This window comes from Chiloscyllium plagiosum, chromosome 12, assembly GCF_004010195.1.
Source record: "Chiloscyllium plagiosum isolate BGI_BamShark_2017 chromosome 12, ASM401019v2, whole genome shotgun sequence".
NCBI lineage: Eukaryota > Metazoa > Chordata > Chondrichthyes > Orectolobiformes > Hemiscylliidae > Chiloscyllium > Chiloscyllium plagiosum.
Window position 1 is genome coordinate 5,941,827 of NC_057721.1, and position 21,244 is coordinate 5,963,070.

The 21,244-nt window shown below is 42.5% G+C and overlaps 1 protein-coding gene across 3 annotated transcripts in view; it reads right to left on the minus strand.

Annotated features, from left to right (window-relative positions):
• The window catches only part of LOC122554929 (plastin-2-like), a 79,005-nt gene that overhangs the window by 17,418 nt on the left and 40,343 nt on the right, over positions 1-21,244 (minus strand). For all 3 annotated transcript variants that reach the window (XM_043700340.1, XM_043700341.1, XM_043700342.1), the window contains 7 exons: positions 19,166-19,292; positions 15,135-15,270; positions 11,115-11,196; positions 10,761-10,926; positions 9,393-9,535; positions 4,366-4,461; positions 2,986-3,181 (listed from right to left, as the gene is read on the minus strand). In XM_043700340.1, coding sequence (XP_043556275.1) covers positions 2,986-3,181; positions 4,366-4,461; positions 9,393-9,535; positions 10,761-10,926; positions 11,115-11,196; positions 15,135-15,270; positions 19,166-19,292 — 946 coding nt within the window. The remainder of the gene's footprint in view (positions 1-2,985; positions 3,182-4,365; positions 4,462-9,392; positions 9,536-10,760; positions 10,927-11,114; positions 11,197-15,134; positions 15,271-19,165; positions 19,293-21,244) is intronic.

Genomic DNA, 21,244 nt, shown 5'->3' on the forward strand with positions numbered 1-21,244 from the left:
ATTCACCTGACCTGCAAATCTTTGGAATGTGGATGGAGACCGGAACACCTGGAGGAAACCCACGCAGACATGGGGAGAATGTACAAACTTCACATAGACAGTCGGCCGAGGGATTAATTGAACCCGGGTCCCTGGTGCTGTGAGGCAGCAGTGCTAACCACTGTGCCACCCAAAGGTGTGCAGGTTAGGTGAACTGGCCATGCTAAATTGCCCATAGTGTTCAGGGGTGTGTACGTTAGGCACATTAGTTTGGATAAATATAGGACAATAGGGTGGGAGAATAGGTTACTCTTCGGAGGGTCAGTATGGATTCATTGAGCCGAAGGGCCTGTTTCCACACTGTAGGAATTCTATGGTGATTCATTTGGATACAAAATTGTAGAGTGAAGACAAATGGTAGTGGTAGAGGGTTGTTTTTCCAAACTGTAGGCCAGCGGTGTGGCATAAGGATATGTGCTGGGTCCACTGCTATTTGTCATTCATATAGATGATTTGAATGAGAATCTAGGAGGCATGGTTAGTATGTTTGTGAATGACACCAAGTTTAGAGGTACAATGGGCACTGAAGAAGGTTATCTGCGAGATCTTGATTTACTGGAGCAGTGGGCTGAGGAATGACAGATGGAGATTAATTTAGATAAATGGAAGGAGTTAGATTTTGGAAGGTCAAACCAGGCCAGGACTTACACAGTCAAATGGTAGGGGTTGGAGAGTGTTATAGAACAAAGAGATCCATGGGTACAGGTTTATAGTTCCTTGACAGTGAAGTCACAGCTGACCAGGGTGGTGAAGGTGGCTTTCAGCATGCTTGCTTTCATTAGTCACAGCATTGAGTACAAGAATCAGAACAAAGTTAAAAATCACACAACACCAGGTTATAGTCCAACAGGTTTATGTGGAAGCACTACTCCTTTATCAGGTGATTGTGGAGTATAAGATCATATGATACAGAATTTATAGCAAAAGTTTGCAGTGTGATGTAACTGAAACTATATATTGAGAACAACCTGGATTGTTTGTTAAGTCTTTCACCTTTTAGAATGAGCATATTGGTTTCAGTTCTTTCATATGTAAATTGCAGAACATTTAAAAGTTACATTCTCAAGTGAACTTTAACAATTGGTGTCATGTCGGCCCAGGTTTACATATGAAAGAACTGAAACCACATGCCCATTCTAAAAGATGGGAGGTTTAACAAACAATCCAGATCTTTTTCAATATATAGTTCCAGTTACATCACACTGTAAACTTTTGCTATAAATTCTGTGTCTTACAATCTTATACTCCACAACCACCTGATGAAGGAGCAGCGCTCCGAAAGCTAGTGGTTGCAAATAAACCTGTTGGACTATAACCTAGTGTTGTGTGATTTTTAACTTAGTCCACCCCAGTCCAACACCGGCATCTCCAAATCAAGAATCAGAACGTCTTTTTGCAGATATACAAGACATTGGTGAGGCCACATTCGGAGCCCTTTATGCAGTTATGGTCACCCTACTAAAGAAAGGATATTATTAAACTAAAAAAAGTGCAAAAAAGATTTCATGGAAAGGTTTTAGTTATTAGGGGAGGTTGGATAGGCTGGGACTTTTGGAGATTGAGGGATGATCTCAGAGGTCTATAAAATCATGAGAGGTGTCATTAAGGTAGGTGGCCAATAGCTTTTCCCCCATGGCAGGGGAATCTAAATCTAGGCGGCATAGGTTTAAAAGGTGAGAGGGGAGAGATACAAAGAGGTCCAGAGGGACAATTGTTTCTCACCGAAGGGGAGTGTGTCCGGAACAGGCTGCCAGAGGCAATGGTGGAGGGGAATACAATTTTGCTATTTAGGAAACATTTGGACAGGTACATGGGTATGAGGGATATGGACCAAATGCAGGCAAATAGGACTAGATCAATTGTGAAAACTGGGCAGTATGGAATAATTGGCTGATGGGCCTGTTTCCATGCTGTTGACCTCTATGATTCTATAAAGGTATACAGGCAGGAGTTAACTGTATAGTCTATACAGCCTGCTCCACCACTCAATATGGATATGTTGATTGAGAGTATATGGTGAGGATTGATCTCTTAAAGATCTGCTCTGGGGCCTCTTCACTAGATATATATGTTAACAAATATTAACAAATGTTAACAAATTTGCAGAGGATACTCAAGTCTGGAGACATAAAATGGAATTTATAAAAGGAACAGGGACCAAGTGAGTAGGGATAAATTGCAATAGATGGTGTCATTACATCTGAACTTCCTTAGTTCTCTATTTGCTCAAGTCTGTCTTTCTAGACTCGAGGGCTGAACGGCTTCTTTCTGCACTACAGGGATTCTATGATTCTGCATGTAAACAGTCCTCCTATATCTTGGTTGTATGTTTCTCAGGACTTCCAAACTATTCCGATAAAATTGGTGTAGTGTACTCCAATGGCAACAGAAATATATTTTTGTGGGCAATAGTTCAACAGCACAGATCAAGAAACCCTTTTGCAATAAGTGCTCCCCTGGTTGACCAGGATGGTAATATCGTTGCTAGATTTTAACCTGACTGTCTGGCTCCTTGATTGCTGAGTTAGCAGGTAAGTTTACTGATAAGCTTACTTGAAGCAAACAGCCCCAATCAAAAGGGAACAGAGGTCAGTGACCAGGATTCAGCCATTGTAGGCCTGGATTTCAGTGCAGGAAATCCTTTTAAGTGCTGGGACACAGAATTAGTAAATTGATCCTACAAGGGGCAACAACTCATCAGAATTAATTCGTCAATCCTAAAACAGGGAGGGGTGTAATTCATATCAGAATTAGTTAGCTAATCCTACGTTGGGGATGTGTGTGCACGCGCGCGCACGCGTAACTCGTATCAGAATTAGTAAATTAATCCTGCTGTCGCTCATATTAGGGGAGGAGCAGACATTGGTTCATGGGATCTTGGCAGGAACCATTGGTAGCTGGAGAGATTTTTCACACTGAGGCATTCGAGAGTTTTCAAGAGCTTACCCTCAAGGAGACTCCAGTCTATGTCTTGGTTCTCGGGTTTCTGAAGAGCTGGATACTTGTTGAACAAGTTGGCGACAAATGCCAAGTTGAGCTTGGGGTTTCCTCGGACCACGTCTGTTGCGGTGACAAACTGTCTGCAGCCAAGCCTGTCAGCTTGCTGAAGCATGCACTCTGCTCGCTTCAGATCGTCACTCTCCTGCGCACGCAATTGAAAGCACGTGTGATTTCACCAGCAAACAACGTGTTCTGTCCTACACTCCTCAGAACCCAAAACCCACCTCGTTCTCTGCGTCCTTGCCGGCAGCTCTCCTGAGAATTACGATACGGTGCTGATACCCATCACCATGGAGGTGAATTCCTAGAAAGGGTTCTCCTGTTTGCCTGCATTATTTTGCCAATCTTTCCTTTGTCCACCAAAATTCAGCTCATTGTCTGGAGTAGACTCACCCTGACCTCCTAACCCCAGCAGGAGTTCAGCACCTTGGTTAATTCTTTCATTTTTAAGCTCCTATCCATTCTATTTTGGTGCAGTCATTAATTCATTGAAATCAATGCAATTGTAAATTCATTTGTATATTTTTTTTAAAAGACGGTAAAAACAAGAATTTCAAATCATGAACTACTAAGAGAAATGAATCAGTTAACTAACAACAAGATAACAATACCCATTAACCAATTTGTTACAGAAGCAAAGTTAAACGCACTAACCAATTTGTTACAGAAGCAAAGTTAAACATATAATCACCGTTACACAGAAAAAGAAATGTGAATATCTGATCAATTTCCCCTTTCACTAAATCTATTGCCCAGGAATTAAACTCACTTTGTCAATAAGATGTGATGAGACGTGGTGACCCCATCTCTGGGCCAGGAGGCCCTGGAGCAAGTCCCACTTCCTCCAGTGGTGTATAACATCTCTGAACAAGTTGATTAGACAATATAATTTTTTTTAAAAATGTTAAATTAGTTTATTCATATGTTATGCAAGTAAAGTTAATATGATGCAGTGGCCGCATACCTACCTCAGATTCAAGTCTACCTACTCAATTGGTGTATTATACATACCTGAATAGGTTGATTAGAAAATGTCTATAAATTAAGTTAAACTGGTTAACCAGCAAGTTATACAGGTGGTGTTTAACCCTTGATCAGCAGCTTAGACGACACACATTGACTACGTCTCTGACCAGGTTAATTAGAAAACATCTAAACCTATTGACTGGTTGCACAGAAGTGCCGAAGTTCCTGTTTATCTTTATTTTTAACTATTTGACCAATCTTGTCGCAAACTGAATACTATTTTTCGCTATCCCAGAGAACGGTAACCAGATGCTAGGTGTACAGATACGCTAAGGGAAGACTGCAGGTTTTAATACTTACATTAATACCGGACATATCGACTGGAATTGGAGCCTGGCCCTCTTCATCACCTTTTGGTGCAATTTGATTGAGAAGATGGAAGTAAGCCTTTGAATCCTGCAAGAATAAAGGAAAGGACTTAGAAACTGGTACATTCCATACAAAAATAGCTCAAGCACGCTGAAAGAATGCCGCCGTTACTGGAGACTTCTAATTAATTCCAAAAGACTAAAAATTCTGCATGCAAAACAGTGGACTAATAGAGCAAACACGTGATCTCCAAGCACGGTAAACCCACCTTAATCCAAAACATTAAAAATGGTTTGAACAGATACCTTCATCAAGTTACAGAAGTCAGTCAGCTTTTTGAGTTCACCCACATGACAACAGTCCAGAAAGACGAGACATCCAAAGGGCAGCATTAAGAATTCAAACAAACAAAGAGTAGAGGAAAGTAAAACGGTACAGGATTTAACATTCAAGGGAGACACAACGAGGGTGAAAAGACATTCGAGGGACCATTATTGCACAACACCAAAGACACGGTAAATATGCTTCCAATTATGTTGCAATCACCTTTTCATCTAGATGCTACTTGGGAATGCTGCGTATTTGTACTTAAATGAAGCTTCATAAGGTATGGTGATGTCACTGAACTAATACTCCAGAGAATATACATTTATTCCCTCAAGGCCGATTGACAGCTTAATATCAGTTTTAAAGATCGGGTCAAAAGCTGGTGTCAGTAAAAAGGACCATAAAGCTGACGTGTGTTAAAATCTCAATTTAACAGAGGGTAGGGCCCCTCGGATGCTGCCTGAATTGCTGTGTTCTTCCAGCACCACTGATCCAGAATCTGGTTTCCAGCATCTGCAGTTATTGTTTTTACTGACTGTCAATACCCACTGCGACTTACATATGACCCCAGTCTGACTCATTATTAAGTGCCCTGGGAAGTGGATGCAGTGAACCATTCTGTTATGTTAAAAAAAATCAAGGGCCCACACTCAGTGCAACGGTGTACAGGCGACAGAAACTGTTTTTGTCATGATGCCCACTTTCTGAGAATAAATAAAGGAAAATAAAATTTTAAAACTTGTTTTTATGGTCTTTAACAGGCTACTTTTTTTTGCTAGAATCCCCTTTATATTAGCAATGTGTTTTTCTCCAGTACCCATTTTAATTGCACGTGCAAAATCGAAAAAGAAAAGTATTGGTCAAGGGTAAACATGTCTTGCTTGTAGCAATCTTGCCTCTCCAGTCTGAAGCAGCAAGCGGTGTTCCAGTCAGTAATCCAGGCTGAATCCACCCTGCGTTGAGGGGATGCTGCACCACTCAAAGTGCTGCCTTTCAGAACAGGCACAAAACCGGGATCAGCTGGTTGAATGATCTCCCACAGCACCACCTGAAAAGCAGTCAGCAGCCTGGCCAACAAGTCTCACTCCTCTGACAGTATTGAAATCCGGCTCAAGTGGCCGCTCACCCCAGCTGCTATTTAGGGGATCTTACTGTGCAGAAAGCAGTTGCATTTTGCTCAGGGAAAAATATTCACTGAATGCACAGCAACTCTGGGGAAAAGGTGCCTATCCATCCCATAAAACTTCAGAACCCTCTCCCACCTGAGAGGGTGGGCCCTTGATCTGGGATGTCCCGTGGATATTAAATTCACTGCATGGAATGCAAGACATCTCCTCTGCTCTTTCCCCTATGTGGTGTTTCAAACTTGGCAAATAAAAGCAAAATACTATGGATGTTGGAAACCTTTGAAATGAAAACAAAGTGTTTGAGAAACTCAGCATACATGCAAAGAGAATCAGAGTTAATAATTTGAGTCTAAAGCCTCTTCTTCAGAACTCAGTCCTTTGAAGAGTCATCTTTGGATGGAAACAGACTCTGCCAGACTTGCTGAGTTTTGCCAGCATTTTCTGAATATTTAAGTGGCAGATTTATCTAGCCCTTTTCATATTTCAGTCAACAGGTAGATCTAACCATGAGAGGCATGCCAGGCTCAGTTTCTGGCATCCCTTTGGGATATTGAGCTCCAGAGTCAGACAGCATGTCAGGATTCATACCAGTTGAAAGGGAAGGATCTGACTCTGACCTCCGTATCTCAGCCAGGAGTGGTATAACCCTGCCACTGGCTAGACTGACCAATCCTACAGCCAAAGAGGCCAAGGGAAACACAGAAAGCCAGAGCACAGGGACAAGCGGATAATCAGGAAGACTAATGCAGTATTGGCTTTTATTTCAAGCTGGTTGGAGTGTAAGACTAAGGAAGTCTTAGTGCAATTGTACAAGGTGCTGGTGAGATCACATGTGGAGTACTGTGAGCAGTTTTGATCCTCTTAAGGAAAGATATTATTTCACTGGAGTTCAGAGAAGGTTGACTAAGATGATCCTTGGGATGGAGGGATTGTCTTATAAACAAAGGTTAAATAGGTTGGGACACCACTCACTGGAGTTTAGAAGAATGCGAGATGATCTCATTGAAACATATAGTATTCTTAAGGGGCCTGACAGAGTAAGTGTTGAGAGAATGTTTCCATTCATGTGTGTGTGTCTAAGACGAGACAGCATAGTCTCAGTATAAAGGGACACCAACTGAAGACTGAGATGAGGAGGAATTTATTCTCCCAGAGAGTTGAAAGTCTTTGGAACTCCTTGTCAGAGACAGCTGTAGAGGCAGAGTCCTTATGTATTTTTAAGACTGAGATAGAGACGATTCTTCATCATTCTGGGAATCAATGGCTACGGTAAAGGGCAGGAAAATGGATGTGAGGAATATCTGGCTAGCCACAATCCGATTGAATGGCAGAGCAGGCTTGAGAGGCTTATAGCGCAGGAGACCCAGACATTATAGGCTCTTGATACCATTTCCCTTATTTGATGAAAGAAATTCAAATTTTGCTTTTTCAGAGTTGCTATATCAAATACGCCATTGAGCCAATGTCTACGTGTAGCCGGGTGCAGATATTTTGCTACTTTTCAGAATAGGTTTGCAAAAGAACATCAAAAAAAAAGGGGAAAAGGTGTCTATTCAGCCCATAAAACTTCAGAACCTCTCTCACCGGAGTATCAAACTGCTTTTCATACATTCTTAATTCTTAGGTTCTGACTACTATGTGCTGACAGTTACTTCAATTGTCCATGGAGCAAAGAAGTTGGTCTTAATATCTACTTGATAATTTGTTTGTGCCTCTGGTTGTGAATGCACAGTGGTCCTGCATACATTCTACAGCTCCTGGAGGAGAGCCTCACTCAACAGCAGGGAAGAGTGTGCATGATTGGATAATCCAGCATGGAATTTAATTCACGGTCACTTTGCTCTCCAAAGATGAAAAACTGAGGTGGTGGTATTTGGAGGTGAGTACAATCGGAAGTGCTTATCTCATTGATCGGCACACCCATTGAACAAGGCTCTATACCAGGAGTTCTAACACATCCCTTACAACATAACGCTATGTACAACAAACCATTTCAAAACGTAGCACTAGGTTGGTCAAATGTACATACACCTTGAACAACTTCACACAATATTTAGGGAGTAAGATAATAGGGAACAGGAGACAGTAAGGTTTACAGCAAATGGACTTACTTGAGCTTCTTCTACTGATGACTGATTTAAAAAGAAATAGGAGGAGGTGTGTTACTTTTACAGATATTGTCTACAGTATTTCAGAAAATTTCCATCATCAAACTGATGCAGTGTTCTGAAGCATCAAAGTAGTTCAACACAGAAAGGGGAGACCTTGTTCCAGGGGATTTCAGACCTCAATTGGTTTGATGTGGTTGTGATAGATCTTCTTGAACAAAAGGCGGGTAAATGCCACAGCTGACACCACAAAAACAGATCATCTGTTCATCCCTTTAAGTGATGTGTGAGGGACCTTGCTGTGTACGAATACCATGATGTTTGCTTCCACCACAAACTAGTACATTGGTTATAGATATTTGAGAGCGTAAAAGCAGCTGTGTAAATGCAAGTTCTATCTTTTCTAAAGGCTTTAGGAGAAAGTAATTAACAAAAAGAGAGAGCAACCAAGTTGTTTAATCAAAAGAACTGCAAAATTATCAGAGCACAGATTCATGGGAGTGGACACTATCAAAACATACTGACTGCTTTACTTTTAGCAACCAGTGATAGCACAGTGTTTAAAATGTCTGGCTAAATGCAGAACCACGAAACACAGAAAATAGGAGCAGGAGTGGGCCATTCAGCCCTCTGATTCTGTTCCACCATTCAATGGCTGATCACACAATTTAGTATCCCATTCCTGCACTCTTCCCTACACCCTTTGGTTTCTTTCGCCCTGAGAACTATACCCAAGTCCTCCTTGAAAACATTTATTGTTTTGGCCTCAACCACTTACTTTTTTTTTAAGATTAGATTATCTACAGTGTGGAAACAGGCCCTTCGGCCCAACAGGTCCACACCAACCTTCTGAAAAGTATCCCACCCAGACCCATTTCCCTTTAACTAATGCACCTAACACTACGGGCAATTTAGCATGGCCAATGCTAAATTGTGGGAGGAAACCGGAGCATCCGGAGGAAACCCACGCAGACACAAGGAGCATGTGCAAACTCCACACAGAGAGTCACCCAAGGTGGGATACGAACCCGGGTTCCTGGTGCCGTGAGGCAGCTGTGCTAACCACTGAGCCACCGTGCACTTTCTGTGGCAGAGAATTCCACAGGCGCACCACTCTGTTTCTCTTTGGAGAGAAAGCTATCTTGTTCTTCCTGCCAATGTGGCCTATCACTGAACAATGAAGTGATGCTCACACGGCTACGAATGGGTGTCCTGGTGTTGGGCAATCACCCAAAAGGCCTCTTTGAGGTAAGACAGTAGGGTGGCAAATTTCCTACCCGACACCACTGCGTGGTCACCAATGCCCCAAGCACTGCCCTGGATTTAAGACAGAGAATTGCGATCGTCTCAGTGCAGTTTGGGGAATGGGCAAGAAATACATCTTTGCCATCGTGATCCTCCCATGCATGAGCCGAGAAAATGCTGAACTGGTCTCTCTTGAATGGCTCATTCGTACCTTGACATCACTGCTGAAGTTGTTCACTTTTTTGCAGCCAGCACCTTCCAGGTGGTAGTTTGCCCAACGTAACAGCAGCTCCTCAGGGGACAGCTTCATCAGGTCCTCCAGATCCTCACCCTCTTGGAGCAGGGCAATTAGTGCTGAAAAACAAACACCGCTTATAAGTAACAAAGGCTTTCCTCACAACTCTTCAAGAAGAAAAACTCAGCATCCTGGAGTGGAAACTTGATCAAAATAACAAATGAAGATGTGCCCATGATGAATAACTATTGCATTTCCAGCTCCGCGGGAGGAAGCAATTAATTGGCCCAGTTTGATAAAACAGTACACCTTCAAAACAGTATGTCGGACCGTAACACTGTTAGAACTCAACTGTTTCTCTGAAAGCTCACTTTTGCCAAAAGGCGGTGAGTTTTAATCAATCACGTGATCGGCAATTTGGAGGTAGATTTGTTGAATTGATGTTGGTCATCCCAACTCAAGTGGAAGCACAAGGATTACTGACCGGCCAACTCTGCAAAATCTGCACCTTCGCATTACTACAGTCCCTTATGAGCCAGGTGACCCAGGCTTACATCGAGCTCAGATTCACTCCACACACAACAGTGTCCATTTCCAATGTTACACTGGTTGAGGTACTTGGCTGCACTCAAGCCAAAAGAATGAAGGAAATCTTCCGGTAGATTTTTATCACACACTGACCACGACCGGGGGGAATTAAAACAGAAGTGTTGCAATATTGATTCTTGACACGAGATCACAGTCTGGGGAATTAAAGACCTTACTGGGCAAGGTCCAATGTATAGAAGTCACAAGAATTTGTCATCAAGGACCAACAGAGTGGGTACAGCCCACAACAGTACCAGGACTAAAAGAGTTCAATAGACTAGACTTGCAGTCCTTTGAATCTAAAAGGTGATCTGACAAAGCTGTTTTAAGATACTTCAAAAGGAGGCGATGAGGTCAATGGAACCTATTTCCTCTGGTCAAGGAGGGGTGAAGGTGAGGGATAACTTTGTCACATCAAAAGTCAAGGAAATCTAGATCCCTCTCATTCAAAACCTTATTGAGGCTGTGGAACAATTTTTTAAAAAGTGTAAAATGCAATTGGTAGATTTTTGTTGTTAGGTAATAAAAGTATAAATTATTATGGAATTAAGGCAGGTTAGAAGTTAAGGTACAGATCAGCCATTATCTAGTTGAATGACAGAACAGGCTTATGAGATAGCTTGCCCTTAGAATATGCCTCTTGTTACCAGTGGATCAATCCTTAACCCTTCTCTATTAAAAGCTTTAACCAACCCTCAAACTTAAAATCACTGGGGGAAATCAGACAGCTGCCCATTAAGAACCACCAGCACCTACCTTCATTTCTGCTCAGTTCGATATCTGCAAACAGACCAATTTTGATCACCTGCCACAACAGGCCCAACACAAGGTGAGGCTTCCCCTCTTTGAGATCCTCAGCACCAATGTTAACTACATGGCACCCAATTGCTGAGGCAGAATTCAAAGCCAGATTCAAATTCTCCTGCAAAAATAAGGAAAGGCTGTAAGCAGTAGTGAACATCTGTATGTGTCATAGTTACGAGAAAGCAAAGTCTTTCTGGCAGCTAGCAATGTACAGGTATCTGGTTGTCAAAGATGAGCACGTTAATGCAGTGTTAAAACGGCATATAGGTTTTCATTCATTTAGCCTATGCAAGTTGAACTGGCTACCTGTATAGTGAATGGGGTGAGCTTCTTTTTGTTAATCGTCCTCTCATCGATGGTGTCAGGTACCGATAGATTGATCATTTTACTAGATTAAAACAGAAGACCATCAGACAGAAACGTATGATCAGAAATGATAAATATCCATGACTTCAAAGACCCAGTAGCCAGCAAACAAAATGAAAAATCGAAACAAACAAATCTTACGAGAGATTATCTTTCCAGAGGCAACTAAGATAAAGCAACAAACTGGTTTCAAAAATCAGATATATATTAGCAAGACCTTACTGATTCTGCCTTTCCCACTGCACAGTGAGGAATTCTTTGGTTATGAACAGCAAACACACAAACCCCTTCTGGGTTTTAGAATTATTCAGATACACATTCCTGTTTCTGGAGCTGATGTAACCAAGGTATCTGGACACAGTACTACTGGTGGAGAAGGAGCACTTAAGGTGAATGTTGTGTCTCTCTCCTGACAGCTCAAACTGGAGGGCTGAGGGGGAAAATAAAGAGTTTCCAGGACTCTCACAGAAATGTTAAAACCATATTAACATGAAAAGGAAGTGAGAGAAGGTGAGATGGGGATTACAAATTCATTTATGGAAACCTGCCCACAGATGAAGTAATGGTTGACACAAATACGGATGCAAATTTGGGGCACCAGCTGAAGGGAAGGGCAAGCCACCACATCCCTAAAGTCTGGAAATCGGGAAACAAAGCATTGGTAAGAATTATGTTCACTCACTAGTGGTACAATCCCTAACCTTGGACCAGGAGGGTATAGTTCAAGTCCCACTTGCTCCAGAGGTGTGTAATAACATCTTTGTACAGGTAGAATTACGCTCACTCACTTGCCAACTACACAAAAGTACTGCAGATGCTGTAGATTAGAGTCAAGATTAAAGTGGACCATGAAAATTGATGTTTCGGGCAAAAGCCCGATGAAGGGATTTTGCCCGAAATGTTAATTTTCCTGCTCCTCTGATACTGCCTGACCTGCTGTGCTTATCCAGCACTAATCTAATCTTGACACTTGCCAACTATGCCCTGTATTTGGAAGTGGCACAGTTGAGTTGGCACTACCATGATATTTGAGATGGCATTGTGAGAGATGAACGCTAGATCATCGTGGAACTAAAAATGCTCTACTGACTTCTGTGCATTATCGGGGAGTGAAACTATTCACCAAAATGGAACATTTTGCCTCTTTTAAATGTTTACTGATCGATTCTGTTCAGAGATTTGGAACACACCTCAGGAGCAGGTGGGACTTGAACGTGGATCTCCTGTGCCAGAGTTAGAGACAATGCCGACTTGGTAACACCCTTCCAGGGCCCTGAGGGAGGTAGAGGAAGTGCACAGCTCTATGACTAACTGTTTGCCTCCATGTTCTAAGCACAGGATAGTGATGTCAAATAATAGGAGCGGCAGGCACAGTGTTTAGCACTGCTGCCTCACAGCACCAAGGTCCCTAGTTCAATTCCAGCCTCGGGTGATTGTCTGTGTGGAGTTTGCACATTCTCCTTGTGTCTGCGTGGGTTTCCTCCGGGTGTTAGGTGCATTAGTCAGAGGGCAATGGGTCTGGGTGGGTTACTCTTCGGAGGGTTGGTGTGGACTGGTTGGACCAAAGGGCCTGTTTCCACACTGTAGGAAATCTAATCTAATCTAACCTAACACAGCATCCAGACAATACAGAAGGACAAATGTGACTATGTGTAATGCTGACCCAGTGGTGAGACACATCCAATCAACAGGGATGTACTGAGTGGACCCAGTGACCACCTGAATCTAAAAAACAAATGTAGAAAATGTAGGGATAACCAGGAACCACATGTTCTCAAATGCTGAAGGAATCTAATGTTATATACATTAATTGAGCTGATAAGTGGCAAGTAACATTTGATTACACAAGTACCATACGCTCACCATGATATGGCTAACTAACCATCTCCCTTGACATTCAATGACATTACCCTCACCAGGCTGCAACCTGGGAGTTACCTGTGACCAAAAACCCAACTGGAACACAAGTGCTCCTACACCAGGTCACAGGTTAGCCACTCTGCCTTGAGTGGTTCATCTCCTGACTTTCCCAAACCAGAAGAGGAGAAAGTGAGGGCTGCAGATGTTGGAGATCAGAGCTGAAAATGTGTTGCTGGAAAAGCGCAGCAGGTCAGGCAGCATCCAAGGAACAGGAGAATCGACGTTTCCTGAAGAAGGGCTTATGCCCGAAACGTCGATTCTCCTGTTCCTTGGATGTTTCCCAAACCAGAAGGCTACCACCTACAAAGGCAGAGGCCAGTATTGTGATGGAATGTTAAGTATCCAGATAGGTATGCAGTTCCAACGTGTAAAAGACTCCCCACTAACCAGAACAAAATCATCAACTTGGTCAGTAGCCATCCAAAATCTTAATATCGACTCCACTCCAGTCCCAGATGGCCTTGGGAAACTAGGGGTGGGCAATAACTGTTGGCCTTGTCAGCAACACGCAACAATCAAAATTATACATGAAATGGTCGGATCCCGGGGATCACAGAGGATCAGTAGACCTTTATGTGCAAGTCACCTATCCCGAAAGATCATGGGACAGGTGGATAAACTGGCTAAGGCAGCATACGGGATACGCAAGTCCCTACCCCTGGGCCAGGAAATCTGAGTTCAAGCCCCACCTGCTCCAGAGATGTCTCATAACATTCATAATAATCATCACAGATTTTATGTAGAACGAGGTGAGAATGATCTACAATTAATTAACAGCCCCAATCAGAGAACTATATTCTGTGAGGTCCACCTCACTACATTTTCCACTAACTGTACAGCTATGACCTATTCTCTGGTTAAATAATATGTTCATACTGCTACAGAGCCAAAGAGGTGTACATACACTCACCATGATATGGCTAACTAACCATCTCCCTTGACATTCAATGACTTTATTAGGTGAGGAATAGTGTTTAAGAGCAGGGAGGTGATACTGGAACTTTACCAAGGGTTGCTTAGACCACAGCTCGAGTATTTTGTGCAGTTGTGGAATCCACATTATAGGAAGAATGTGATAACACCGGAAAGAGTGCAGAGGAGATTTACCAGGATGGAGTTTCGGTTATAAAGAGAGAATGGATAGAGTGGGGCTGTTTTCCTTAAAAAGAGACAATCAAGAGGGAATATGATTGAGATGTATAAGATTACGAGGGACATTATTAGGGTAGACCAGAAGGAACTTTTCCTTTTGAAGGAGGAATTAAATGACTGGGGACATAGGTTTAAGATAAGGGGCATGGAGATTTAGAGGGGATATGAGGAAAAGCTTTTTCACCCAGAAATGGGAACTCACTGCCTGTTAGAGTGGGAGAAGTAGAAACTTCATAACATTTAAGAAACATTTCAATGTGCACATACGATGACAAAGCACACAAGCCTAATCAGCCAAGTGCTGGAAAATGTGATTAGAATAGTTAGACGGTTGTTATTTGACCAGCACATATATCAATAGGTCAAGGGGCTTTCTCTTACCTGTACACCTCTTTGGCTCTGTAGCAGTATGAACATATTTTTTAACCAGAAAATAGGTCATAGCTGTACAGTTAGTGGAAAATGTAGTGAGGTGGACCTCACAGAATATAGTTCTCTGATTGGGGCTGTTAATTAATTGTAGATCATTCTCACCTCGTTCTACATAAAATCTGTGGTGATTATTATGAATGTTATGAGACATTTCTGGAGCAGGTGGGGCTTGAACTCAGACTTCCTGGCCCAGGGGTAGGGACACTATCACTGCATCACAAGATTCTCTTAGCCTTTCCTTTTAAGTCTAGCCTTCTAAAAAACATGGACACAGAGTTGCTGTCGTTATTTCCGCTGCCTCTAGTGATTCCGTCGGAAAGGGTAACACAACTGGCGAAGTCAGGGAGCTCGTCGATGTCAGCTGTTCCGTGCTCGGAGACAAATTTGTGCAATAGGAGGTAAAGACTGATGGGCTGTTTTCGACCGACAGGAAGGTGCAAGGCAGGAGTAACTCACCAAAGGATAATGCCATTTCCAACAGCAGCAAAGAGATCAGTGTCACTGTTGGCATCCATTGGAATCAGTTGCTGACAGTCTGGATCCTTCTCCAAAGCGGTGTTGATCCAATTAACAAAGGCATACCTTTCTTCCTCTGCAATAAATAAGATCAGACTCAAATGGTCATTTGTTGTTCGACGAATACAGAAGCATGAATATTGAAGATTCCTGGAGCTAAACTACCTGTTTTGTTTCTAGACCTCTTATTGTACAATGCAGTCAACAACATCTCTCAACACCTGAAGACAGCAATAACTGACAGCACAAAACTCCTACAGTTGAAATTGACCAAAGATCCACTTTCGAATCCCAAAAACATGTGCTTTTCTAAAAAAAAAGAGGGGCAACAGCAAAGATGTGTTGGTCAACACTGTCATTGGGATCCTTCACTTAATATGCTTTAGTTTTATCACTGTATGACGATTATGGGATATACATTATTCACTTATAGGGTAAGAAAAGCAGGAGGAGAAAGTGAGGTCTGCAGATGCTGGGGATCAGAGCTGAAAACGTGTTGCTGGAAAAGCGCAGCAGGTCAGGCAGCATCCAGGGAACAGGAGAATTGACGTTTCGGGCATTCCTGAAGAAAAGCAGGAGGGAATGCAAGGAGGCATGTTTGTTATGCATACCTTCCTAATGATTTCAAATGCACTACTGGTGGAAGTGGATTAAAAAAAAATCATAAAAAGAAATTGGATGGATACGAGGAAAATCAACTGCTATGGGAGTGGGTGGAGGAGTAGTGAGTTTTGGAAATGGAGAAATGATTATAAGGATGGATGGACAGAGACTATGGGAGATCAGGAATGGGACAGACTGGTCTGTACTACCCAGAACTAGCATAAAAGCAGTGTGCCAAATTGACTCCCTATGGAATTTTACATTCAGCACCTTTCCCTCCCCAGCTCAAATCCCCCACCAAACACTGTTCCCCCCTCCCCCAACGATTCCTATTTTCTTTCCCTGCCCTGCTCCAGCTCCCACTTGCTCCACCCCAATAATCTCGCCAACTCTGTGGCTAACGTACCAGTGGAAGGATTAGTTTTGGGTGACTTACCTAACCCTTAGGCCAACTAAGGCCTTTACGTGGTTAACTTGTGCCCATGTAAGAGTGCCCTCCTGCTGGTATACCCAATTGACCCCACGTCCACACCTGGGCCTGTCCCAGTGAGGTCAGCCCACTTGAAACAAGTCTGACCCATATCGTTGGGGATGGCCTGAAGTCCCAATAGTGGCCACTCCCCTCAGTGGCGCCACTCGGACAGAAGAGCTAGCCCATGATTGCGATGGGCCAGCAGCTTTTGGAGGAGTGGCAGAGACACCCTTACAGCAGTGGATGCCACCAGCTCAGTCTGGTGTATTAATCTGGTGTAAAACTGAGCCTCGTGCCGGATCATTGGCATGGAGATGAACTCCAGTTAAACAACTCGCTGAAGAATGAGGAAATCCACAATGCCCAGCACATGGGCAAGACACTGCATTCAATGAGGGTTGCATCATCAATTTCCATTGCTTTTTACACAAAACCACCTCCCCTTTGTATCTCTTCTCAGAAATTTGGTAATCCTTGTTGAAAACTTGTAGTTGCATAATTTCCTGTAATTTTGTTTGAAATAATGGTAGTACTTTCCCAACAGGCATTTGGGCCACATCTCATGACAGGAGCACTCGTCATTACAACATGATGTTGGTTTCTCAAAGTACTTCGGAAAACCATTGCAAGCAAAATTACATACTGGTATGGGTGTATGAATGAAACGGATGTGAAACCTCATAGGGATAGTTGTCTGTAAAATTCACTACACATCCAACTAATTTGGATGTGCACCATAATCTGCATGCAACAATCAGAAATGCAAACATTATTGGGTGAGGTTTAAAGGTAATAACTCCAAAAGGTTCACACAGTAAGTCTATTAACATTATTTTCATTTTTAAAAATTTGTTTAAAGCTTCAATAAGGAGACATATCTTTCCAGAATAAAAACATATCTACACCATGTGGCTTCTCCGGACTGAATTTATGCTTCTGCTCCTATTGCCCTGGTCTGGAAGATCTTCCTCAGCCGTGTTCTCAATTTTTTGTTGTTGTCTTGTTCTGGGATCCAGATACTGACGCCTTCATTTGAAATCTACATACGTATGTGCATTGTAGATATGAACAGCTAGATTGCCCAGAATAAAGCAGAGTCTGTGCTTAGTGTGTACCTCCTGCCACACTGATCCCAACCTAAGCAATGTTCCAACCTTTCCTTCAGACTTAAACCTAATTGAATGTTATGAAAACCTTTTTTTTTAAAGTTTCCCTTCTTTACTCTTGTATGGGGTTGTGGGTATCACTGGGATCTCTTGCCTATTCCTTATTGCCTTCGAACTGCTTTTCTATCTCGGCCATTTCAGAGGATAATTAAGAATCAACCACATTGCTGTGGGTCTGGAGTCACATTGCAAGAAACCATATCATTTCCATGTTTTGGAACTGTAAACTGAAATGGAAGTTGGACTGTTACAACTGAAAAAAACAAACCAGAAACCACATTTTGCAAATTGAAAATGTGTTGTATTGCACAGCTCAACCAGGTGCAATGTTGCTGTTTGGAAGCAAAAAGAGGGAGATTTTAAGACTAAACTGCACTGAGAATCAAGGGCTGGTCACCCACATACATGTGACAGCATCTTGCCATTGCAAGAATCAAAAAGACTGGTGACAAAAGAGTACTTTCCAACCCGTGGTCAGGAATTTTGATGTTTTGCAATTCTGTTCATCCTTTTTGTTTCACCTATTATTTCTGTTTTTTGTCTGTCTTCATTGTGATGGAATTTTTGGGGTTTTCCAAGGGGTATAGGTTAAGTTGCAAATATTAGAAATCTCTTCTTTTTGTTTTTGTTCAAGTTAAAAGTGTGTCACAATAAATAGAGGTATTGTTACTTAATGAAGAAAACCTGGTGTGAACTGTTTTCATCATGGGTAGCAGCCAGTCAGGCATGTTGCTTTTATGCACCTCCCGTGAAGTTGCATGCCTCGATCTAAACACTATGACTTGTATGTCCTTGTTTGTTATGATCTGACTGTACTGTTCACAACAAAAAACTTGTCACTGTATTTAGGTACATGTCATAACAGTAAATCAAACCAAATCAAATTGGTCATTTAGGTGATTTCTTTGCAATTTACTGTTACATTTGTGGACGAATTGTGGAACAGTGCAACACAATTATCAACCCACTAAATTCAGTTAACGTGTAGGACAGACCAGGTAACGATGGCAGATCTCTCTTCCCGAGGAGGACATTAGTGAACCAGATTGGTTTTTACAATAACCAATATTGATTATCTGGTCACCATTAGATGAGATCTTCGTTCCAGATATTTTTAAATTCAGATTTCACCATTGTTGGGATTCAAATCCATGAATCCCCAGTTCACCACCTTTGGATTAAACAACAGCAACAAAATAGACTGCTGTGTGCTCAGAGGTCGCATTCAGGTGACACTATAACTACTTATGTCGTGGTGCCTATACATCTGCATTCTGAGAACTTAAGTTAGACAAAGGTAATCATCATTGAATCATGCTGTCTGTACAGAAAAAAAGACACTTAGCCCATATGTCCACATCTGGTGTTTAGGTCCAACACAAGCCTCCTCCCACCCTTCTTCATTCATCACAATTAGGATACCTTTCTATTTATTTTCCCCTTACAGGCCAATACAGCTCTCCCTGAAATACAGAGGAATCTTGATTACCCGAATGTTGATTGTCTGAATTTTGGATTATCCAAACAAGGTTGCAAGGTCCTGATGCTTGGCTAGACTGTGATATAGGGCATTTGATTATCCGAACAAAATACTCCCTGCCCGTGTCTTTTGGATAATCGAGGTTCCTCTGTATATCTGACAAAAAGCATACAAATCCACTTTGCAGTACTAAACTAGACAGCGGCTTACTTTGACCCATGCTTTACAAGTAAGGCACACCTTCGCCTACCTGAGTAGGAATGCTGAGTTCCTTCACTGGACTTTTCAGTTCCATGAACAGCACAGATTCCCTCCTTTTTCAGGAGTTGCTTTCTGAATGTCTTTGCAACATCACTGCTCTTCAGACCATGGAAAAGCTGTGAAAATACAAGAGATAATTATTCCTACATTTCAGTGGGCAACCTCAAAGGTAGCAATATCAAGAACCTTCTGGAAATGAAGCTTCGATGTATATATATATAAAAAAAAATCAACATGATGCAGATGGATGATTAATTATGCAACTACGTATCATTAGGTGTCACTGAAAACTCGTGTTTAATTTCCATCTTAAAGCCATATATTTGTCTGCCATCCACTACAGAAATAAAGTATGATTGTGCAACAACGTAAAACCAAAGGTACTTCAAAAAAAGTAGCAATTGGTCTACTGCAGCTACAAGTGGCAACAGTGGGTTAGGGAAGTCAAGATGAAATCATTTGAGTTTTCTGAGCATAGAAACAGGCCATTAGGGATAAAAAAAATTTGTGTTCGTAATCTGCAAACCATGAAATCTTTAATTCCATCAATCATTTAATTCACTTTCAAAATAATTTACAAATTCTGTCACATTCTAATGAACTTCCATGGAAGGATGTTTTCCCTAATCTACTTAATCATGTCATAGAGTCATAGAGATGTACAGCATGGAAGCAGATTCTTCAGTCCAACCTGTCCATGCCAACTAGATATGCCAACCCAATCGAGTCCCACCTGCCAGCAGCCGGCCCATATCCCTCCAAACCCTTCCTATTCATTTACCCATCCAAATGCCTCTTAAATGTTGCAATTGTACCAGCCCCCACCACATCCTCTGGCAGCTCATTCCATACACGTACCACCCTCTGTGTGAAAAAGTTGCCCCTTAGGTCTCTTTTATATCTTTCCCCTCTCACCTAAACCTATGCCCTCTAGTTCTGGACTCCCTGATTCCAGGGAAAAGACTTTGTCTATTTATCCTATCCACGCCCCTCATAATTTTGTAAACCTAATTTTGTCACCCCTCAGCCTCCAATGCTCCAGGGAAAACAGCCCCAGCCTGTTCAGCCTCTCCCTAAATCTCAACTCCTCCAACCCCGGCAACATCCTTGTAAACTTTTTCTGAACCCTTTCAAGTTTCCCAACATTTTTCCGATAGGAAGGAGACCAGAATTGCACACAATATTCCAACAGTGGCCTAATCAATGTCCTGTACAGCTGCAACATGACCTCCCAACTCCTGTACTCAATACTCTGACCAATAAAGGAAAGCATACCAAACGCCGCCTTCACTATCCTATCTACCTGCAACTCTGCTTTCAAGGAGCTATGAACCTGCACTCCAAATATCTTACCGTTAAGTGTATAAGATTTGCTTTCCCAAAATGCAGCACCTTCCATTTATCTGAATTAAACTCCATCTGCCACTTCTCAGCCCATTGGCCCATCTGGTCCAGATCCTGTTTTTTAGATTAGATTAGATTACAGTGTGGAAACAGGCCCTTCGGCCCAACAAGTCCACACCGACCCGCTGAAGCGAAACCCACCCATACCCCTACATTTACCCCTTACCTAACACTACGGGCAATTTAGTATGGCCAATTCACCTGACCCTGCACATCTTTGGACTGTGGGAGGAAACCGGAGCAAACCCACGCAGACACGGGGAGAATGTGCAAACTCCACACAGTCAGTCGCCTGAGGCAGGAATTGAACCCGGGTCTCTGGCGCTGTGAGGCAGCAGTGCTAACCACTGTGCCGCCGTGCCACCCTGTTGTAATCCGAGGTAACCCTCTTCGCTGTCCACTCCACCTCCAATTTTGGTGTCATCTGCAAACTTACTAACTGTACCTCTTATGCTCGCATCCAAATCATTTATGTAAATGACAAAAAGTAGAGGGCCCAGCACCAATCCTTGTGGCACTCCATTGGTCACAGGCCTCCAATCTGAAAAACAACCCTCCAGGTCTTCTACCTTTTGAGTCAGTTCTGTATCCAAATGGCTAGTTCTCTCTTTATTCCGTGAGATCCAACCCTGCTAACCAGTCTCCCATGGGGAACCTTGTCGAA